Below are 19621 nucleotides of genomic sequence, written 5' to 3'. Positions count from 1 at the left end.
ATTAAACCCAAGTGATTTATCAGACATAAGTTCACGGCTCATATAAATGTTGAACAGATGAGCGAGAGGAATGTGCACCTTCCTCTCAGCATACATACCAACATTAACTCAAGTCAATTACTTATTGGGAGAGGGGAAAATAGGCTCTGTGACATTTCTTACCCCTCTCCCAATAAATAATTTATTTGAGTTAATGTTGGTATGTATGCTGAGAGGAAGGTGCACATTCCTCTGGCTCATCTGTTCAACATTTGAGTTGTAGGATTGATCATTTGTGTTTAATCTTTCGGCTCACTCTACTTTTCTGCCAGACCCTTTAAGAAGAAGGAGTACACTTTCCCTTTAAAAATGTCTTGTTTTTCAGTTATATTAGTCAGTTCAAAAGTGAATGTTTACCTGTTTCTCAGCTTCACCAACTTATAGATGCTTTGATTGTGCCTCTCAAGGTGCTTTCGACTGCTGATCAGCTCCAAATGAGAGGAGACCATTTCCACCTGGTTTAGAGTGGCCCCTCCCCTGATTGGCTGTCTGGTAGCAGGTGACAGGGTATAAAAGGTCTTGGAAGATCACCAACTAGTTGGTCTGTTCTTCACTCCAGGGAAATGAAAGAAGGACAGTGTTTTGTGTGAAGTTTTCCCCCCAGTATATTATCTGCAGAACATTATCTGAAGTGATCAACCTCATGAAAGAGGTTATGTTTTGTGTGGCTGGTCTAAATCAATTAGATTTTTCTGAAAAAAGCCACACCTACATGCTGATCAATTATTCCCACTCAATACCAACAAGTGCAAAATTTGTTGGCAGTGGTGGGATAGTTGCTCAATAACAGCAGGTTATTATGAAGTTCCTCTTTTACACAACATTGTTTTGAAAACGATCTATGCACACGGATCTGCTAAACTTTGTAATACAGAGCCCTTCCAGTGGATCCTATGAACCCCAATAAAGGTGTCCATCCTGTTTGGACGGGTTAGCTCAGTAATCTGCCGTTGTTAATGTTGTCTTCATTCTCACACATGAATATTTGAATGCAGACGGGAAACGTTTTTGCTATAGTTTACATTGCGATGCTAGAGGTAATTTACCAGTAAACATGTGGTTAACTTTGTGAATTCAAACAAAAACACACTGTGTTACAAAACCACAGGAAACCAACCAATTAGGTTAAGAACACATGATTTGGGTTAAAATTATGTCTCTAGACAGGGGCGGAACCAAGGGGTGGCCCAGGATGAGAAAAGTCTGGCCCAATTTGCAATGCAGAACAATAAATAACGGCTTCTGTGCCACCCCAATGTGAGCAATGGTCTCAGCCTGGCCATCCCCTGTGTCTAGATTGAACACAAAACCTAAAATCCGTATGGCTGGGTCACGATGTGAACACAGCAAAAACTAAACACAAGTGAACAAGCATTTCTCAAACATCAGTTCATGGCTCATGTGAATGTCAATGAGAACAGAGGAATGTGCTCCATCCTCTCAGCAAACAAACCAACATTAACTCAGTACATTACTTATTGTGAACTGAGATAATAGACTCCATGACAATAACAAACGTCCTGCGATGCTCTTATTGGTGTATATTCTCTGATTGGTTGACTATAACAGACCTTCCAAAAACCCTCGAAGCCCCATTGAGGACCCTTTTCAGTACAGTACTTTGGTTCTGGTCTTCAACTGTTTGTTTATTTTTCATCACAATGTGCACCTATTTATACCGTAAATATATTTATATATATAACATAGGTTTGGTAACCAAATAGACATTTGGTTAAGGTTTACCAAACATAGGATTAGGGGTTAGGGTTGACTAAACATAGGGTTAGGGTTAACTAAACATAGGATTAGGGGTTAGGGTTAACTAAACATAGGGTTAACCAAACGGGGTTGGGGTTAACCAAACATAGGGTTAAGGGTTAACCAAACATAGGGTTCAGGTTAACCAAACATAGGATTAGGGGTTAGGGTTAACCAAACATAGGGTTAGGTTTAGGGTCAACTAAACATAGGGTTAGGGGTTAGGGTTAACTAAACATAGGGTTAACCAAACGGGGTTAGGGTTAACCAAACATAGGGTTCGGGTTAACAAAACATAGGGTTAGGGGTTAAGGGTTAACCAAACATAGGGTTAGGTTTAGGGTCAACTAAACATTGGGTTAGAGTTAACCAAACACTTCCACCTCCCGAACTTCCTGCCATTGTTATTCTATGTCAATATTTATGACTAGTTTTAGTCCTCTGGATGCATTAAATTCATGTGTCCACCATGATTTCAAGAAACTGCTCATCACCTACAAAGTCTTCAATAACCTGGTCCCCTCATACCTCACAGACCTCCTCAGATGCAGACCTTCTGACCACCATCATCAGGACCAAGCACTGCACTTTGGGGGACAGACCCTTTACCATTGCTGCCCCCATCCTCTGGAACGCCCTCCCTCCCTCTATTCACAACTCAGACTCACTCATTTAAATCTCAACTCAAAACCCAGCTCTTCAAAAAAAGGCTACACCGGACTCCCACTTCCTCTCACCCCTGAACTGTCAAACCCCTAAATGTTGTATTTGTATTCCTGTGTGTTTTTCACTCATGTGTCCGAATATTTTACTTTTGTCTTCTGCATTTGTATTTGTCCAGCATCTGTTGTTGTTATGGGTCTCTGAGTACCTAAAAAAGTGCTATATCATATCACATATGTCATATGAATTATTATTATTGTGATCATTATTATTATTATAGGGTTAGGGGTTAGGGACTTTGGGACATGCAGTGTCGAACGAGAGTCTAGTGGTTGAAAGTCCTGTGTTTGAACCCTTCCACCTCCCCAGCTGCTTGCCATTAGTAGTCTTTTTCAATATTTATTACTAGCTCTGGCCCCCTGGATGCATTAAACTCATGTGTCCACTGCGTAAAATAACCCCAATTAACTTTTCATTGACATTGTTTTCATGCTGTGCGACCTGAAATAAATGTGAAATTCATGTCCCTCAACACAAAACCAAATATGTCTGAATGTGACTATTTCAGAATCTGCCATGAGACTGACACACTTCCCAACATTTAATTAACATGGATAAACACACTGAAAAAAGCACAAAAAACGATTTATATGAATCTATTTATTCACAATTGATTGATTTAGTAGGAGGATACTTTGGCAATCGAGCCTTCATCAGGGCACAAAAGAGAATAATTTACGGGTACAAACCCGATCACTTTCACGTTCGTAACACATAACACGTTTAGAATACAAGACAAAGAAACTCACCATAACACAAATCAGAATGAGAAACCCAACTTTGCATGCATTTACTGCATATTCATCTAAACCACCTGGTATTCTTCAATACGTAACCATCACCTGCGTTACAAATCATTTTTCTTTTTACTTCCAGCACGTACTAAACCTGCGCTATCAAAATGTGTGCTGTTGCATGCAGTATGCACTCAATTGGGACATGCTACATTGTCATAACATTGCTCCTTGAACTTTGACCCCCCTGCTCGTATATCTGCTGGATTTTGGGTTAGAATCATCAGACAAGCATGCTGGCTCGCATCCTGAGAAATGTGGCAGGACATCCTGGTATGAAACATTATTTATTGAGAGATACTAAATCACTTTATGACATACTAAACATTATTAGGAAGCAGTTTGTTGAGTTTATTCCATCACAAAACAGTATAGCTATAACATAAATAACAAACTTATTTGACAGAATTTGTTTATGAACAATACAGTAATGGACAATGGCTGCTTATTTCAATACAAAGCAACACATTCTAGCAAATAATTTACTGCTTTATGTTGAGTTATGTTGTTTTGCATACCGGTATGTAAGTCACATGACCAATGATCATGATCAATGGGCCATATAAAAGGAAACTATTAAACATCTCAGACACCACTCTGACAAATAAAGCCCAGTGTAACTCACTGTGTTCTCAGATGTTAGAAGTTGAAGCTTGACAAAACCACCACATACCTCTCCAGGCCCTCTTCCTGCTGCTCATATGTGCTGCATGACAGACCGACAGTGAATCGACTAAATCCTTCAAAAGTTTGAATTTACTGGCTGGTTTGACGTAACTGACTGCAACATCTACTCCTACAAAATCAACAGGGCAAACACAATGTTCGATAATAGTATATGATGTATACATATGATGAAGTATGTTTGATAATGTCTTGTATGATGTGAATGATAGAAAGTGTCCCATCATGACTGTTTCGTGCAGTACTTTGGTCCATTGTTGAGAAAAACCCTGAACTTTTATGCCTGGCCTTTAGGAGGTTTTGTTCTTTTTATGACCTATTAACCTTCTCAGCCTTCTCCCTCCACAGCAGTAACTGCTGCCCACCACTCTCTCCAGGTGCTTGTTGCTCAAGATGATTGTTAAGTATCAATTTCCTGTGTCACCTTTATGGGCTTTATTTATTTGTCTGCTCCTTCGTGTGGAACAGAGCCGGAGCATTACTCAGGTGGATGGATTATAACTCAACTGCTACGACTCATCAATCTTGGAAATTTGACTTCCTGAATCTCATACAACTGTTACTGTCATATTACAGCACGGCATTATCAAGATCAATGACATTTTAAATGCTTCCCAGTTAAGGATGATCGGTGACAATAAAAAGGTAAGTTGGTGATGAAACTGTCTCAGCTCTGGTGAGCGGCGGCGAGCACGGTGACGGAGTCACCTGCTGGATGGAGCTCACGTTCCCCTCTGAGGAGCTCTCGTTAAACGAATGAACTTGTAATCACAACAGTCACCCTGCTAAATGTCACATGTTGACCACTATCGATCAGCCGGGAATTATTTAATGCCCGACGACTTTATCACACAGAATCTAATCGATGCACACTTTCTTTCGGTTGTTATCACACACAACAAAAAGTAGGGGAAAAAATCATATAAATATTTTAGGAAATGTATCAGAATACTGATGTTTGGATGTTGTAAATATTATATGCATGTTTTTGGTTCAATGTAGAGACCTCTAACATAGTTGCATGTTTTATACCTCTGAATTCTCACACACAGCTGTGAAATACTGCAAAACATTAGTAATATCGCAATGCAGGATAACACACTGTACATATCTATGCTGGTGAATGAATTTCTCAGGAATTTATATTTGTTCATGCGTAGTTTATATAACACAAAACATGGAATATGTGTTTTTTGGGTATGCTTTGTGGTGATTTCCATATTTTGTGGCAACTGGAAATCCTTAAATATTTTTCTACAAATTCAGTTTTAATACATTTAGAAGAGTATTTTAATAAAACAAACTTGGGGTAGTTTTACAAATATTATAAGGGTTAAAAGTAGAGTTGTTCCGATAGCAGTAGCAGAAATGCCTTCGATGCAGCCTAAAATGTTGGAGTTTACAAGTCTATCCCAAATCCCGTTCTCATGTCATTTATCAGCTCAGTAGTATCATCTCTCATCTCTGCTGAGAGTTGCACCTTCACAGAATTGATCAGGCAGCTATATGCAGAGTCAAAAGGTCGTTACCGTCTGATGTTTCAGGTATTAGAATAATTATCAGGAAGGGGAGCATGGTACTGGGACATCTCCAGTTTAAACTGGGACATTTCTCACACTATTTTTATTTAATTGACTGCATGGCTTGTCCTTGTTTAACAGCAATTCTTAAAACTAAACATTTCTGGAATTGTAACATCACAACACTATTTATTTTAGTCGTCGGTAGTGGTCCAGTCATTGTGCAGCCAGACGTTGTTCCAAACCAGATCACTTCATTTTAAATTATACTGTGAGGCCATACTTTCAAAAGAAATAAAGTATGAGTTTTGATGGAAACGTGTATAAAAATGATGTTCCCCTTCCCATTACTGATGGAACGTGCAGCCATAAAATTCATGGAGTCCTGGGTTTGAATATTTCACTCACAGTAAACATAATATAGCTTCAGTGAAGCTGAGACAGTTTATATGATGCTGTCAGACAGTGTGATTTTAACAACCTCAAAGTGACTTAGTGGGGAATAAAAGACATTAAACTAATATTTAGATATTGTAAATACCTTATTTGTCCAGACTTTAACTTTCAAACTTTTCCATGTTTTTTTCCACATTTTTTCCTTTTCAGGCTGCAGGAATCATCCTTCCTCAGCCTCCACAGAAGATTAGCGCTTTATTAATACAGTGTCATTTTCCTATCAGCATTTTGCTATTAAACATGATTAGCATGCACAGTAGACTGCTGATCTGCATTGTGAACAAGCAGGGGATGTTTAAACAAAGAAATAAATAAATGCTCCTCCTCTTTCCCTGCAGTGAGGACAGAATATTACAGTGTGCTGCCATGATGAACATTTCCTCCTGTTTCGTGTTTAACCCTGCTCATTTCCCACAGTAAGAACTCCGGAAACACACGAGTGTGTGCGGCGGCTTGGGGGGGAGATGACTGATGGCTTGTTGTCATGATGTTTGGGATTCTGCCGACTCCAAGCCTCTCGGCTCACTGGAGCTGCGAAGCGCTGCAGCACATACTACAGGCTATTGTTGAGAAAGTCCCAGTATTAGAGAGGCATTGCTTCATTGTCACACTGTTGAGCCTGTGCAGAATGCAGTTATCTGTAATGTCCCTGGCCATTTGCACCGTAGTTGCATTGGATTTATGATTACGATTCATGTACCGTGACAGATTTCATACCGTTCAACGACGAAGCAAGGGCAATTATTAGAATTTCATACCGCGAGTGGATGGATTTCTTTGTTTGCAGGTGGTATTCCCTGGATTGTGTGTGGGCTGGGTGTAGGACCCCACGTCTGACATCACTATTTTTCAAAAATGTCAATATTTGAAAAACACAGACGCGCTCCATCAATCACACAGATGGCCATCTCTCAGCCGGTCAATGTGCCACACTTGAATATCTGTCTGCTTGCGCCTCAGCCTTGCTCTGACCCTTTCTCTCTCCCTCTATCTCTCTTTGCCGTATTACAGCTCTATCACAATGCCACGTTGATGAGCCCGGGCTCCACAAACACGACGAGGGTGGCTGTCATCTTTGCCTCCCCGAACTGCATTAAAGGCAGTGACCTCTCCGGCTGGTGGTGACAGTCGTCTGTCAGCGCTGGTTAATTCCCAGTCCTGTGAGGGTCAAGAGCTGACAGATAATTAGGCTTGACAGTGTTTGAGTGCGGGACGAAGGGTCTGGTGTCAACGGCGGCCAGTAGCATCGTGTCAGCAGCGGCAGGATAAGGGTTCAATTCAAACCGCCGAGGTAATCCGAGCACGGCCGCGCTGATCCCAGGGCCTCGACCGCCTATTGACACACATCAGAGCGTGGACGCAAAAACAAATTAGCATCAGTCAATATTCCCTCCATCCTCCTGCCTTCCAGCCACCCTGGGTGTCGCCATGTTTGCTTCACCACCAGTCAAAACAAGAGAGGCTATAGTGATTGTGATGGAAAACGCCTGCGATGAGTTTTAAGAGGATGTTCACAAGGTTGGGGCAGAATATCCCCATCCCTGGGCCTGCGTGTAGAACGGGGTGCAGAGTTTGCTTCGAGGGGAACTCAAATTCAGAATTGGGTCCATTTTGCCTAAATCGTGAGATTATTCTCTTTCTTATTTCGCAGAGTTTATGGTTTAGGGGATCCAAGCTGTCCAGAGGAAGGAACCTCTGCTAAAGACGCCTTTGGTTGGTGTGAGTGTGTGTGTGCTAAATGTGATCGTAGAACTTCTGTTGCATCAAAGGTGCCGGGCAGCGATGTGGAACGACACTTCAAATATGCTAATCAAACATATGGCACTTCTAGGGAACAAACACCGATCGCTGTTCTTGTCCTACATGATAAAAAGGTTACTTGGTTTTAAATGTAGTTTGAATACGTCCAAAGGCTGTAATAGGCTGCGGCGGCTGCGTTCACATGGGATAGCAGAGATTGCTCACACCTGTTTCTTCTTCTTTTTCTTCTTCTTTTACCCTCTCTGCAACCCCTTCCCGCCTCCCCTCCCCCCCCCCCCCCCCACCTCCCTGTGCTGAAAGCCATTACAGAAATACAATTTCTAATACCTCCGCACAGGTCTTCGATCGACTGCAAACAAATTTATATTCAGGCGGTAAACAGAAAGCTGCAGAGATTTATTTATTGAGTGTGGAGGAGAGAAACAAGCTAGCGCGTGAACCCTGAGTAACCTCCGAGCTGACATGAAGATGGATCAGTGCGCCCTGCAAATGCATGGAGAGAAGGGATATATTGCACTCAGTCATTCAGCACATCGCTGCCTGTAGAATCCCATTAACTCCCACAGCTGGGACCATATTTCTGCGTTGTAAGAATGCAGTTAGAAGTTGTTCATTACGCTGAATTATTTTGTAATTACTGCAGACTTAAAAGACATAGGAGATATTGTTCAAGTAAAACGACCAGAACAGCAACGTGTTGTTTTATGTTGAGGTTGTTCTTAAATGTTACGGCTATCGTTGAAGCTGAGGAACTGGAAAAAATATAATAATAATAATAATAATAATAATAGTAATAATAATAATAATAACCTGGATGGCTTTCAATTAACATATTACATGTGTTTCATTGATTGATCTATAAGGGACAAGAAAATAAATAAATAAAATGAATAAATAATGAAATGTAGTATAATTTAAACACCATGGCCTCGACTTCACTGCTAATTAGCATAGCGACTAAACAAATCACATGAAATATGACTCATAATCAAACTGGCTAACTGTTTTAGTTTTGTGTTTCATTGCATTTCTTGGGAAAAAAAGACACAATTTCTTCACTACAGATTGAAAGCAAAACAATTACACAGTTAAGTTAAAATTAACACATTAGCTTATTTAGCCATATTATTAACGTTTTAAATTCCTGTTATGGTGAATGTAGGCGAGCAGGCTGGGTGACAAACTGAAAGTAGGTCAACAGACTTCAGTAGAAAAAAAACCCAACTTCTACTCATTGACATTTTGACTTCTGTGCTGGAGGTGAAACGTTGGTCTGCTGTGTTCCTCTACGGTTGTACAGAAGCACGAGGCCGCTGCATGCTATTTGCATGCTCCTTTCAGGTCAGTGTACGGTTGGTGCACTCCTGCTCTTGGTGTATTATTCTTCTGCGCATGTAGTTCGGGAGGCTTGTTTGGTTATGTCCCTCTAGTTTGAATAGCAGCTTGCAGCGTTGTTTGCACGTGCATGAAAAGTCCCACACGGTGATTCACGACTGGCTAAACACACCAACTAAAAGCACACTCTCACAAAAACAAAACTTTTCAGCTCTACGTAAATGAAACCTTAACCTGGAGATAAAAACATGTCCTCTCTGTCACTTACAAATTCTGAATTTCCACTTAAAGGCATTTTTTTTTTGTATTTGTACGAGGCTAATTACAAATATGCTGCTGCTGAACTTCTAAATACCAGCTGTCACGACCTCTGAACCCATTAAGTGTGTCTTTCACATGACCTAAGCCCTTTACTAAGGAGGGTCTTGGGTTCTCAAGAAGCCTTCTCAAATTTGCATAATCCATTAGCTGCATGGTGTAGGCCTATATTATGCTAATTTCGCTTTGGGGGGAAAGAAATGATCATTGTTGTGAAAAATAATCAAAATACCAGAGTTTGACATAAAATGTAGGCTATTTCTCTCGGGGCCAAGAAAAAATAAACATCTAGGGTCATAGCCTACCTGTGTGCATAGGTGAGCGGCCCCTGAAGGCCCTCAGTGATGGTATCTAACTTCCTTGTTTGCACCACCACCGTTTTTTTTGGTTTTGTCACGTTCTGCACGCTACACCTCTTTGTGCTCGGACGCCATTAAAATGTTGACCTGAAGTGAGTTTCAACTGTTTAATCAGTGTTGTCCTCTACCATGACAGAGATGTCCGGCCATTGGCCGAGACCAGGAGGGCACGTCATCTCCATCAATCAAGGGCCGCCGTTTTCCCCTCTGAGGAACGTCCCCGCGGTCGTCCAGCCGCCTGACCGTGCGTTACTTGGATGCATGAGAGGCCGGGCATGAAGTGCAACCCCCGTCCAATGATTATGCAGGGGAGAGGTGATAATGACTTCCTATCAAGAGTTAACGGCCGTAGGGGAGAGTAGCCCCCTGTTCACGGGCTGCCGCCGAGCAAAAGAGGTCATAAACCGGGACCTGGACGCCGGGGCTCATCCTGAACTCGGCAGTCGCAATGAGGAGGTGAGACTGGAGGTGGAAGTCGCCTCGGGATTTAACAGCCCGCATCCCCGGTTCTTAACTCTCTCCAACAGCTGCACCTCTTTGGACAGCACTCCTCCTCCGCCTCCTCCTCCTCCAGCGTGCGATACTCTCGAGGGCTTCTCGACACCGGCCTGCCCCCACTCGTCCCGTGTCCCCTGGCGGTGCAGGGCGCCGGGGCAGGGCTCTCCAGGTCGCGGAGACCGCAGCGCGTTTGGCAGCAACGAGACGCTCCAGTCGGATTTTGGCTCTCTAACAGAACCCGTCTACTCTGGCGATGGCCCCGGGATCCACGTCACCACGGGGAGCGCAGCTGGCTCGGACTGTAACGCGGCTCGTATGGATGTAAGCGGTAAAAGTTTTGAGTGGATGAGAGTGAAGAGGAGTCAGCAGCACCGGGCGGGTAAGTTCTGGAGAAGGGATTAAAGTGACCGTGATGGTTTCATATTACCAGGATAACTGAGTTTATTATGATATTTAAACTTTGAATAACTTCTCCTCGTAGTTGGGAGAAAGTTTGGTAAAAGTTTTCTCCTCACGCTGGGGGAAAAAATAAATAAATAGGTGACGTGTTTTGTGCGTCACCGTGTATTTCCTCCGTCAAAGACAATAAAGTTGCATTTAAAAAAAAAAAAGCAATCATGTCTGACTTTTAAAAGCAAATCCAAACATAGCTGTTTTAGTCGACGGCACATTTGAATATTCACATGAGGACTCGGTTACTGGATTCCTGAACGGTTGCATGTTAATGCCAAGTCGGTTGTTTCACGTCGCTCCTCCTGTTCCAAGCAGGGCACACACTGAGGGTGGAGTACAGTCAAAGGCCTGCTTCCCCTCGCTGTATATTTAACTGGAAAGTGATCAATTATTTACCCCTGCCCTTAGTAACCAGTAGCCTTTGAATAATGCAACAGACCACTGGCTGTCCAGACTCACAGGAAGTTGAGTAAAACTTACTCTCTAAGCTGGAGTGCTCCCTGAGTATTGATTAGTTGTCTGTTTGTAATGAAAGCCCTTGTGTATTGATTTCAGTTTGCAGCACCTTTACATGTGTCCACCTTTTTAACATAATTGCTGTCACAGATCATCATTTCCCTGACTGATGAGTCCTGGGCACCGAGCCCACAGAAGAATACATATTCCAGGCTTAAAAAAAATACCAATAGCCTACTAATGTGAAAAATGCCTATCAATCCTCAAATTTATGTGAGTGATAGATCCTGTATTTGATCAATAATGTCAGTTGACTGACTGGCCACTGCACATAGGTTGGGTTTCATACATTTTACATGGACAGGGATGGACTACAGTGGTGGTCCAGTCTGACTGCTGTAAGCGTGCCGCTGACCCAAATGTTCAGCCACCAGTGATACAGGTTGCTCATTACCACCAGCATGTTTGTGGCAAAAAGGCCTCTGCAAGGAGCGCAACACAAACACAAAGCTGCAGCAACATTCATATTAATGCAAACGTGTACGTGGACACATTACTTCTGATGATCCTGCCATAACGGGGTCAGTGTGTACGTAACAGCAACGCCTTTTGCTTTGGCTGCACAATATCAATCTGTGCAGCCAAAGCATGCTCGTTCATGATGTGCATGCATACGTCACTGTGGAGTAAGACAGGGGTAGAGGAGCAAAGGATGGTAATACCACCTTAGATTTGGAATACTTCAATAATATATGATTCAATGCCACTGTGAGAAAAGCACATGCAACATGCAGCAAACACAAGAGTGCATTTTCTAGGTTTTGATTTCTGCTTCATAATGAGCAGGTCACATTTCTCTGATGGTGCCAATGCGAGGGAGGGCAAAAGGGGACGACAACACGTTTCGCTGGTCCAGGAGTCGCATTAGCATCCGATTCAAACCCGTGCACTTGAGAAAGCCATTTGCTCACGGCGACCCACGCACACACACACACCTCGGCGCGTACTGTCTCTGTAACCCCCTTTTCTGTATCTCTCCGAAGGAGGTCATCTGTAGGAGTAACTCATTAGCGCCATAGTGTAACTTGTAAAAGAGTCATTAGTGAAAGTATGCTTTCCTCTGGAGGTTGTATTGGCTTTGGCACAAAACAATGTCTTGCCTATTCTTCCATGTTGAAAGGCCTCCACAGACCTGCAGTAACCTGATCTCTTGGCTCAGTGTATATACTCCCAGTGCGTCATTCTTCAATTATGCTTTGACAGCACCTGAATTACTGTGGGCTGGATGCCCAGATGACTGAGGCAATGTGTATCGATCTCTCCCATTTCTTCTTCCCTCTCCTTGGCTTGGAAGGCCCTTCCATTCTCGTTGCTGCCCGGGCTATTTTTAAGCATGCAAGTCATTTCTCAAATATTTAGTTTGATTCTTTTATGCCTTCTGGCCGGCATCAATTCTATTATCTTTGCAGCCATTAATCAGAATGTGCATGTGATTTGCACTCCTGAAAGCTGAAGTTCTTAATTACGTACACTTCCTCTGTATTGGTTCTTCATATTCACTGCCCTCTAATTTCCCAGACTGGGTTACCTTGACATTCATTTTCTTAAAACACAGATGTCGACATTTATCCTATAACTGACCTTTCCATCTGCTATGCTTTTCCAAGTGGCTAGAGGCCTGTTAACCTTCCTCCCCGTGAATTGTGGTGGGAGACATTGCTCTACACCTGGCACACTGACTCCATTATGCAGCAGCAGCACATTTTCTCAGAGGCAGACACACTGACGACTTGCCCACAATGTCAGCAATGAAAAATCAAGATATAGCTGTGGTTCCCGTCATTCATTGCACATAAGTAGCACAGATGATACTTTAATGTGTGACCCAGAAACCTCAGAGGGAGAAAAAAAAGCGGGAGGCATTTGTCATTAATGCAGTGTTTGAAAGGATTTGTAAACTGTTAAACTGTCATTGACACAGAAGGGCCTAAAGGGAAATTATTAATGATTCTGATGAATACAGTTAATGGACCGTAAACGATACAAAGTTGTCGACAAACATCTCAACTTTTCCACACATCTGAGACGCAGAGATGCTCGACTGCTCGGTGAACTCGTCTTGGGAACGCTGGGAAAGCAACACCTTTTGCAATAATGAAATGTCGAAATCGTTCACAGTCGCAGGTGTTGAAGTCACTTTTCTGGCTTCAGTCTGAGATGCCGTCGCACTAGATTGCACGTACAGATCCCTCCGTTATTATGCTCATGCAGAGTACACACAATTCCCCATCCGCCGGTTTGACAGCAGCAAAAGATTTCACAATGGCCTATAGGCTACTGCTAAAGTTGATGCTTCTGTCTTATACAGACAGAAAAATGGCTCCCGAGTGAAGACTTTAAATCAACAATTTGGCTTGGGGCCAATTCCTACAAATCAGTTTCTTGGAGATTTTTTTTTTTTTAATGTTTGATTCTTTTGAATATTTGTTTGACTCATTTCTTCAGTGTCAAACAAACCTGCGGTTATTTCTTCATTTATATTCCTCATTATCACCCACATTAGCAGGCCAGTAAGCTATAATGAATGTTTTATTTCATTTCTGAGGATTTGCACAAAAGTTATAACTGTATATAAATAAGTGACAGTGGCTAAAGTTTATCATACGATCACTGTTGCTGGTTAACTAATAACAAATCTTAAGGGCGTGTTTAATTTGATTTAATAACAATAATTTATTTGATATTTCTGACGACACTTTCATGTGCTCTGCTCCCAGCCAGGATGCACGTGACCTCTGGGTTCAGCGTTGTTGGCTCGCGCCTCGGCCCCGTGGAGGCTGGAGGCGGCGGCTGCAGCAGCATCTGCACGGATGGCCATCCCACGGTGAACGGGGCCCCGAGGACCAACTTCAGCACCAAGCAGCTGACCGAGCTGGAGAAGGAGTTCCACTTCAACAAGTACCTGACGCGGGCGAGGCGGGTGGAGGTGGCCGGCGCCCTGCAGCTCAGCGAGACGCAGGTGAAAGTTTGGTTTCAGAACAGACGCATGAAGCAGAAGAAATTGCAGAGGGACGGGCTGCTGTCCGAGCCGGGGCCCGCGGCGCCGCACTCCCGCGCGGACACTTTGGACACCTGCCCCTCTCCTGGACCGGCCTCGTCCGAACACCTGCCCCTGAACTCCTGAACCGCAGGAGCTGCGTCGCGCGTTCCGCACGCGTGCGCGCCTATCCGCCTGCAGATGTTTTGATTCCCGTTTGCATCGGTTTCCATCAGGCTTCCCCTTTATTTGCTTACCACGACGGATGCTTATCGCAAGAAGCGCGATGGCAAGTTTCTTCATGCAAGAACGGGTCAACTCAATTTGTCATCCTCCCTCGGCTTCAGACTGGCGCTGATTTGAATATTAAAATTCAAAGTCATTGCATCGCGTTCCCATCTACACAATGTAAACAATGAAAGGAAATTATATTAATTGTCCGTAGAAACGGTGGCAGTCTATTTGTTTATTTATTTTGTACAATGTATCCAGGAGTTGACTTCGCATGAATATTTATTGTACAGGTGCCTCCTAGATTTGTTTAAAAAAATGATTTGTTTTATTTATTTATTTATTTATGGGTCACATTTGATTATATTTATTACACTGGCACGGACGAGAAATGCATTTTTAGCAGACTCGGTGTTGCTAATTATTCCACCAGATCACTAAATAAAGAAATATTTTTTTTCTCTCTCGATCAATTCAAGTTGCAGCATTATTACAATTTCTTTTTAAATAGCTTGTTTCTGAAACATTTGAGGAAAAAGTCAGACGCACCTGTTGTAGACAAATTTAACATAAGCGGATAATTATCAGGTTAATTTAGCAGCGCATTAATATCACTGTAACGTTGTGGATTTTTTTTCTCTCCCCGTTTTAAGGTTTCTCCTCCACGGAAAGATTAAAACGCCATAATTGACTGATAGATTTATTGACCGCTCGTATTAAGGAGCAGCTATTGATCCGTGGTGATCCATCTATTCGAGGCACAATTCTGGGAGCATTTGCATGCATCTGTAACTGCATGTTAATGGAATGTAGAAACATCACGATCGGGAGTTGTTGCGTCTTTTATTGCCGCCATATACATGCATCAGAAAATGATAATTTAGCTTGAACACTCATGCGGGAGAGCAGACAATAAAACGCTGTCTGGGCTGTTTTGCAGATCAACCAATAAATTGCGTGGCCCCAGCAGCTCGAGCTGCTAAATATTCCTTCCAGATTCGCATCTCATCTCGCACAAAGTAAATGATTGTAAACTAGGCCCTTAAACACTGTTAGGTTCCCGGTATCGCGATGCTTTTCTGTCACGTTAATGTCTATTCTAATATCAAGATATGAGGCCATCAGCCGCGTTAATTCCATGCGAGGGGATCTTTTTGTTTGGCTTTCAATTAGCGTTGTGTTTGCTGTGGGTATGAAGGCTGCTCCATGATGATGGCAACAACAAATGGAATTAAAGTTAAAGCAGCTGGGTGTCGTTTCAAATTAAATTAATTAGGTCCCTTTTAAGCCTTTAACAGGTGTACATAAAATAATGATAATATACTTATGAGATAGTTGCAGCTAATGTATGCAGCTACACTGGAGTTCACCTCTCACCTCTTGACCTCTGCGTTGCCTCGGGACAACGTTGACCCGGTCAGCGGCTCGGAGGGAGAAAGATGCCCCATTCATTTGGATGACCTCGAAGTCTGAGCTTTCTCTCTCTGCCTTTTCTTTCCCTCGTTTTCCCTCTTTCCCCCCAACAACTCGGAACGCTTTTGTTCTGGTGGTGGGTCTCTGTGTCCACACAATAATATTTCATCCAGCTGAATAGAGGGGGCGACTAGGCCATATGATAATTGTTCATATTACAATTCCATACCAAGTCACATAATGCATTTTTTTTCTACACCTAAGAGCTAACCTAATTTTTGCCCTATCTCTTATTTTAATCAGCCCCAAAAAATATGCTCCGGGCTCACTTTATAAACTGGATGAAAGAGTCTTTTCACCCAATAGGTTTTTGGATATAAACTACGGACCTATTTTTAATCACAAAGTAGAAAAATTAAAGTTACTCGAGCATACTGAACACTTAATAGGATTCCATGTCAGAGCCAGTACAAACAACATTTAGAACAACTATTCATAACACCGTTGCTGCACACATATCTCATGCATATCTGCTTGAATACATTTTTTAAGAATTAAGACATTAATCCAAACAATATCTTTTATAATGTTCCTCTCATTAATATTGACTGAAAGCTAGACAGGAATAAAAGTGCAAACTTTACGGCCTGTGAAGGAGATTTTGACGGTGCAAACATTTTCAAGTTTTATTTTTAATTCATACGAACGATGCCGGCCAGACTGGGGGAGAAAAAAAATGTGTTGAGCCCAATTTATTTTAAATTTGCATTTAAACAAAATACAAACCATTAAGGTCGCCTTTCTCTAAACAAAATAGCACAAAGTGGAATGCTTAACAAAACAATCCAACCTGTCTGTCTTGTTTTAATGCAAATCAACATGCACTTGTGAAGGTTATGAGGAGGAGGACGATGATGATGATGAAACAATGCGATGATAAAGCTTTTAAATATAAAAAAAAAAATGCTCCCTCATGTCCACTCTTTCTTCTGAGAAGTGTGTTAGGTTGACCTTATTAGAAACTCTTTCATCATCTTGTGCAAACATGTTCCGTTGCCGCAGGGCTTCAAGTCACATGTGTACAGAGGATGCTTGCAGCAGGTGTGCAATCAAACTTACTTCATCAGAGTTTCTAATGATGATAAGAATAGATCCACTTAGAAATACATGCAATTTAACATCAGCTGAGAATATATTTGGAGGAGAGAGAAAAAAATGTAATCTGAGTTATAGGGATGATTTGAAGGTGGAAAAGAAGGGTTGATTTATTTTGGGTGAACTATCACTTTAATTTCATTCCTGGCAGCTTCAGCATTTGCCTCTCAATTGATGAAAGGCAAACTGCATTGTTTGTTCAGACCTGACATTTAGTTCCAAAGCATTTGAGTGTGACTCCACTCTGATGAATTTGTGCTCTTCTGTAATTCCTTCCTGAAGACGTACGGTCGGCCCACGAGACTGACAGCTGTGCTGCGCGTCCACGCAGGGCAAACCCGTGGTAAATGGAAGGAAAATAAAACCAAAATAACTCAGCTGGAATGTATTACTGCCGCAGGTAGCCACGGTGGTGACAATGAACAAGTTGAACATTCCTTCAGCTTTTATTTTTTATTTTTTCCCCTTCCTGTACAGCAATAATTTATCGTAATGAAATTCATTCTAAAATCTACTTTATTTAACTCATTTAAATCAATAAGAAACACATTTATAATAAAATACAATGCCGTTATTCATAAAAGTGAAGTTATCTGTTACTTTTTTTTTGGTATAAAACACTCCAATTGAGATATTAAAGCAAAACCTTTATTAGTTCATCATGAATGAGGCTATTGACCGTCTTCTGTATTGTCTTCTATTGCAAGTTAGCTGATGTGCGCAGCTGTTAAAGCCCTCCCGAGGAGTGCAGCGTGGAATGAGCAATGAGAGAACATATGTGGCTTACAGCACATCTTACACTACATTTTAAATTAACACGTGTAAGTGGGTTCCTTCTGAGCTCATTGTAATTAATGCCAAGTTGACCTAAAATTAACTTAATGCATAATATGCATGTAATATCCTCACCGGTGCTCAGGGGAATGAAATCAATTGATCAAGTTAAGCTCTTTCCAACTCCAGGTGAAGCACTTATGGATGGCTCCGTTGTTGTTGTAATTACACATCATTTGAATGCTCTCCTCCCTTTTAGTTTTCCCGATCGTCTGATTTTACTGTTTTTCTTCATTTGCAAAGACTTTCATGCACTATCGGTCTCATTCACATATTTGACTACCAAACAATTTGTGCATCAAGAAAGTTGAAATGGAGTGCACCTGTGTGTCTGTGTGTGTGTGTGTGTGTGTGTGTGTGTGTGTGTGTGTGTGTGTGTGTGTGCATATTTGGATGCCCTGTGTACAATTACACAAATATGTGTTTTGTTTCCGAGGTGCTACTAATAAAGCGCTCAAAAAGATACAAAGCACCTATTTGAATAATTGTTCATTCACACGGGCATGCACACACACACACACACACACACACACACACACACACAAACGCATACAAATCCATACATAACACATTCTGACAGAGCTACAACATGCGCACCAATCCAGTCCTTGCCTCTCCTCTCCTACTCCACTCCAGGGAGCAGATGTTTGGGGACAGCTTACAGCCTCAGCGAATTTCTGTGTACAAAGCAAACAGCAGCACTCAGCACTTCTGGCTGCAAAGGGAGATTTGCTCTTGAAAGCGTGTGTGTGTGTGTGTGTGTGTGTGTATGGGGGGGGGGGGGTTAATGTAAAGTATCATGAGGATGGGAGGAGAGGGAGAAAAGAGTGAGAAGGGGTACACACAGAGGTGAAAGTGTGTCAAGGTTGCAAGTCCAGGATAGGAAACGCAATCGGAAGATTCCCTGTTTCCTGAGACGTGTGCTGCCGTGTGTTGGAGCAGCGTGGGGTAGCATTATGTACAGTGTGTACGGTATCTCCCCGAGGCATCATGCAGCATCAGAAACCAACCAAGGTGGCCCCCCCTGCTACACATCTGATTGTGCCGACTCTCTGACCTCTGCCTTGCGGCTCTGTTTACTCACTAGTTAGGATTGCCCTTTCAAAAGTTGCAGACAAGCACAAAGTGAAGGGAAAAACAATGGGACAAGCCTTTACAAAGTTTGCTGATGCTGCATCTGAGACATCAGCTATAACCTAGGACCAGCAACGCTAATGATGCCATTAATATAATCCTCCCATTTAATGGCACCAGTCTTGTTGTGGGCATGCTCTTCGGATTTGTAATATTTGTTTTGTTTTTTTTAACTGAAAATATCTTTCAAGATTTCCATTATTTAATGTGTATTTTATGACACTTAAGTGTATGACATGAAAATACCTCAATAAATGCAATTTTTTAAATTCGTTTTTCCTTCCAAAATGTTTACAGCGCAGATTTATCTGGCAACATGCTGCACACAATCTCACAAATAGGCTCAAACATACACATGAACTCTGATGTCCGAACATGTGTGTAAGTGCACACATTTTGACCTCTCATCAGTGTATTATAATCCCTAAACAAACCATCATAAATGAGCCCTGCGATGCTTATTTGTCTGAACGAAGGCAACCCCCTCCTCCTCCGCCCCTGGGGGTGAGGTTGCCATAGTGACAGTTTCACAGACATATGGAGAGAGAGGAGAAGTGGAGCTGGAGTTGAAGGGGTGGGGCTGATGGGGTGAGGTGGAGGGGAGGGGGGGGGGGGGGGGGGGGGGGGGCGGAGGAGAAGGGGATGGGTACCGGTTTGAGGACG

The 19621-nt window shown here is 42.3% G+C and overlaps 1 protein-coding gene across 1 annotated transcript; it reads left to right on the top strand.

Annotated features, from left to right (window-relative positions):
* The first annotated feature begins 9882 nt into the window (after window positions 1-9882).
* On the top strand, window positions 9883-19182 carry hoxc1a (homeobox C1a). The gene is made up of 2 exons (XM_084015053.1): window positions 9883-10624; window positions 13932-19182. Exons 1-2 carry the CDS (start codon window positions 10069-10071, stop codon window positions 14336-14338), a joined length of 963 nt encoding a protein of 320 aa, XP_083871179.1. The 5' UTR covers window positions 9883-10068; the 3' UTR covers window positions 14339-19182.
* Window positions 19183-19621: the final 439 nt, after the last annotated feature.

The sequence above is a fragment of the Eutrigla gurnardus genome (assembly GCF_963514095.1).
Source record: "Eutrigla gurnardus genome assembly, chromosome: 8".
NCBI classification, from domain to species: domain Eukaryota; kingdom Metazoa; phylum Chordata; class Actinopteri; order Perciformes; family Triglidae; genus Eutrigla; species Eutrigla gurnardus.
The sequence above is the reverse complement of the archived record's forward strand: the minus strand, read 5'-3'. Positions and strand labels throughout refer to the sequence as shown.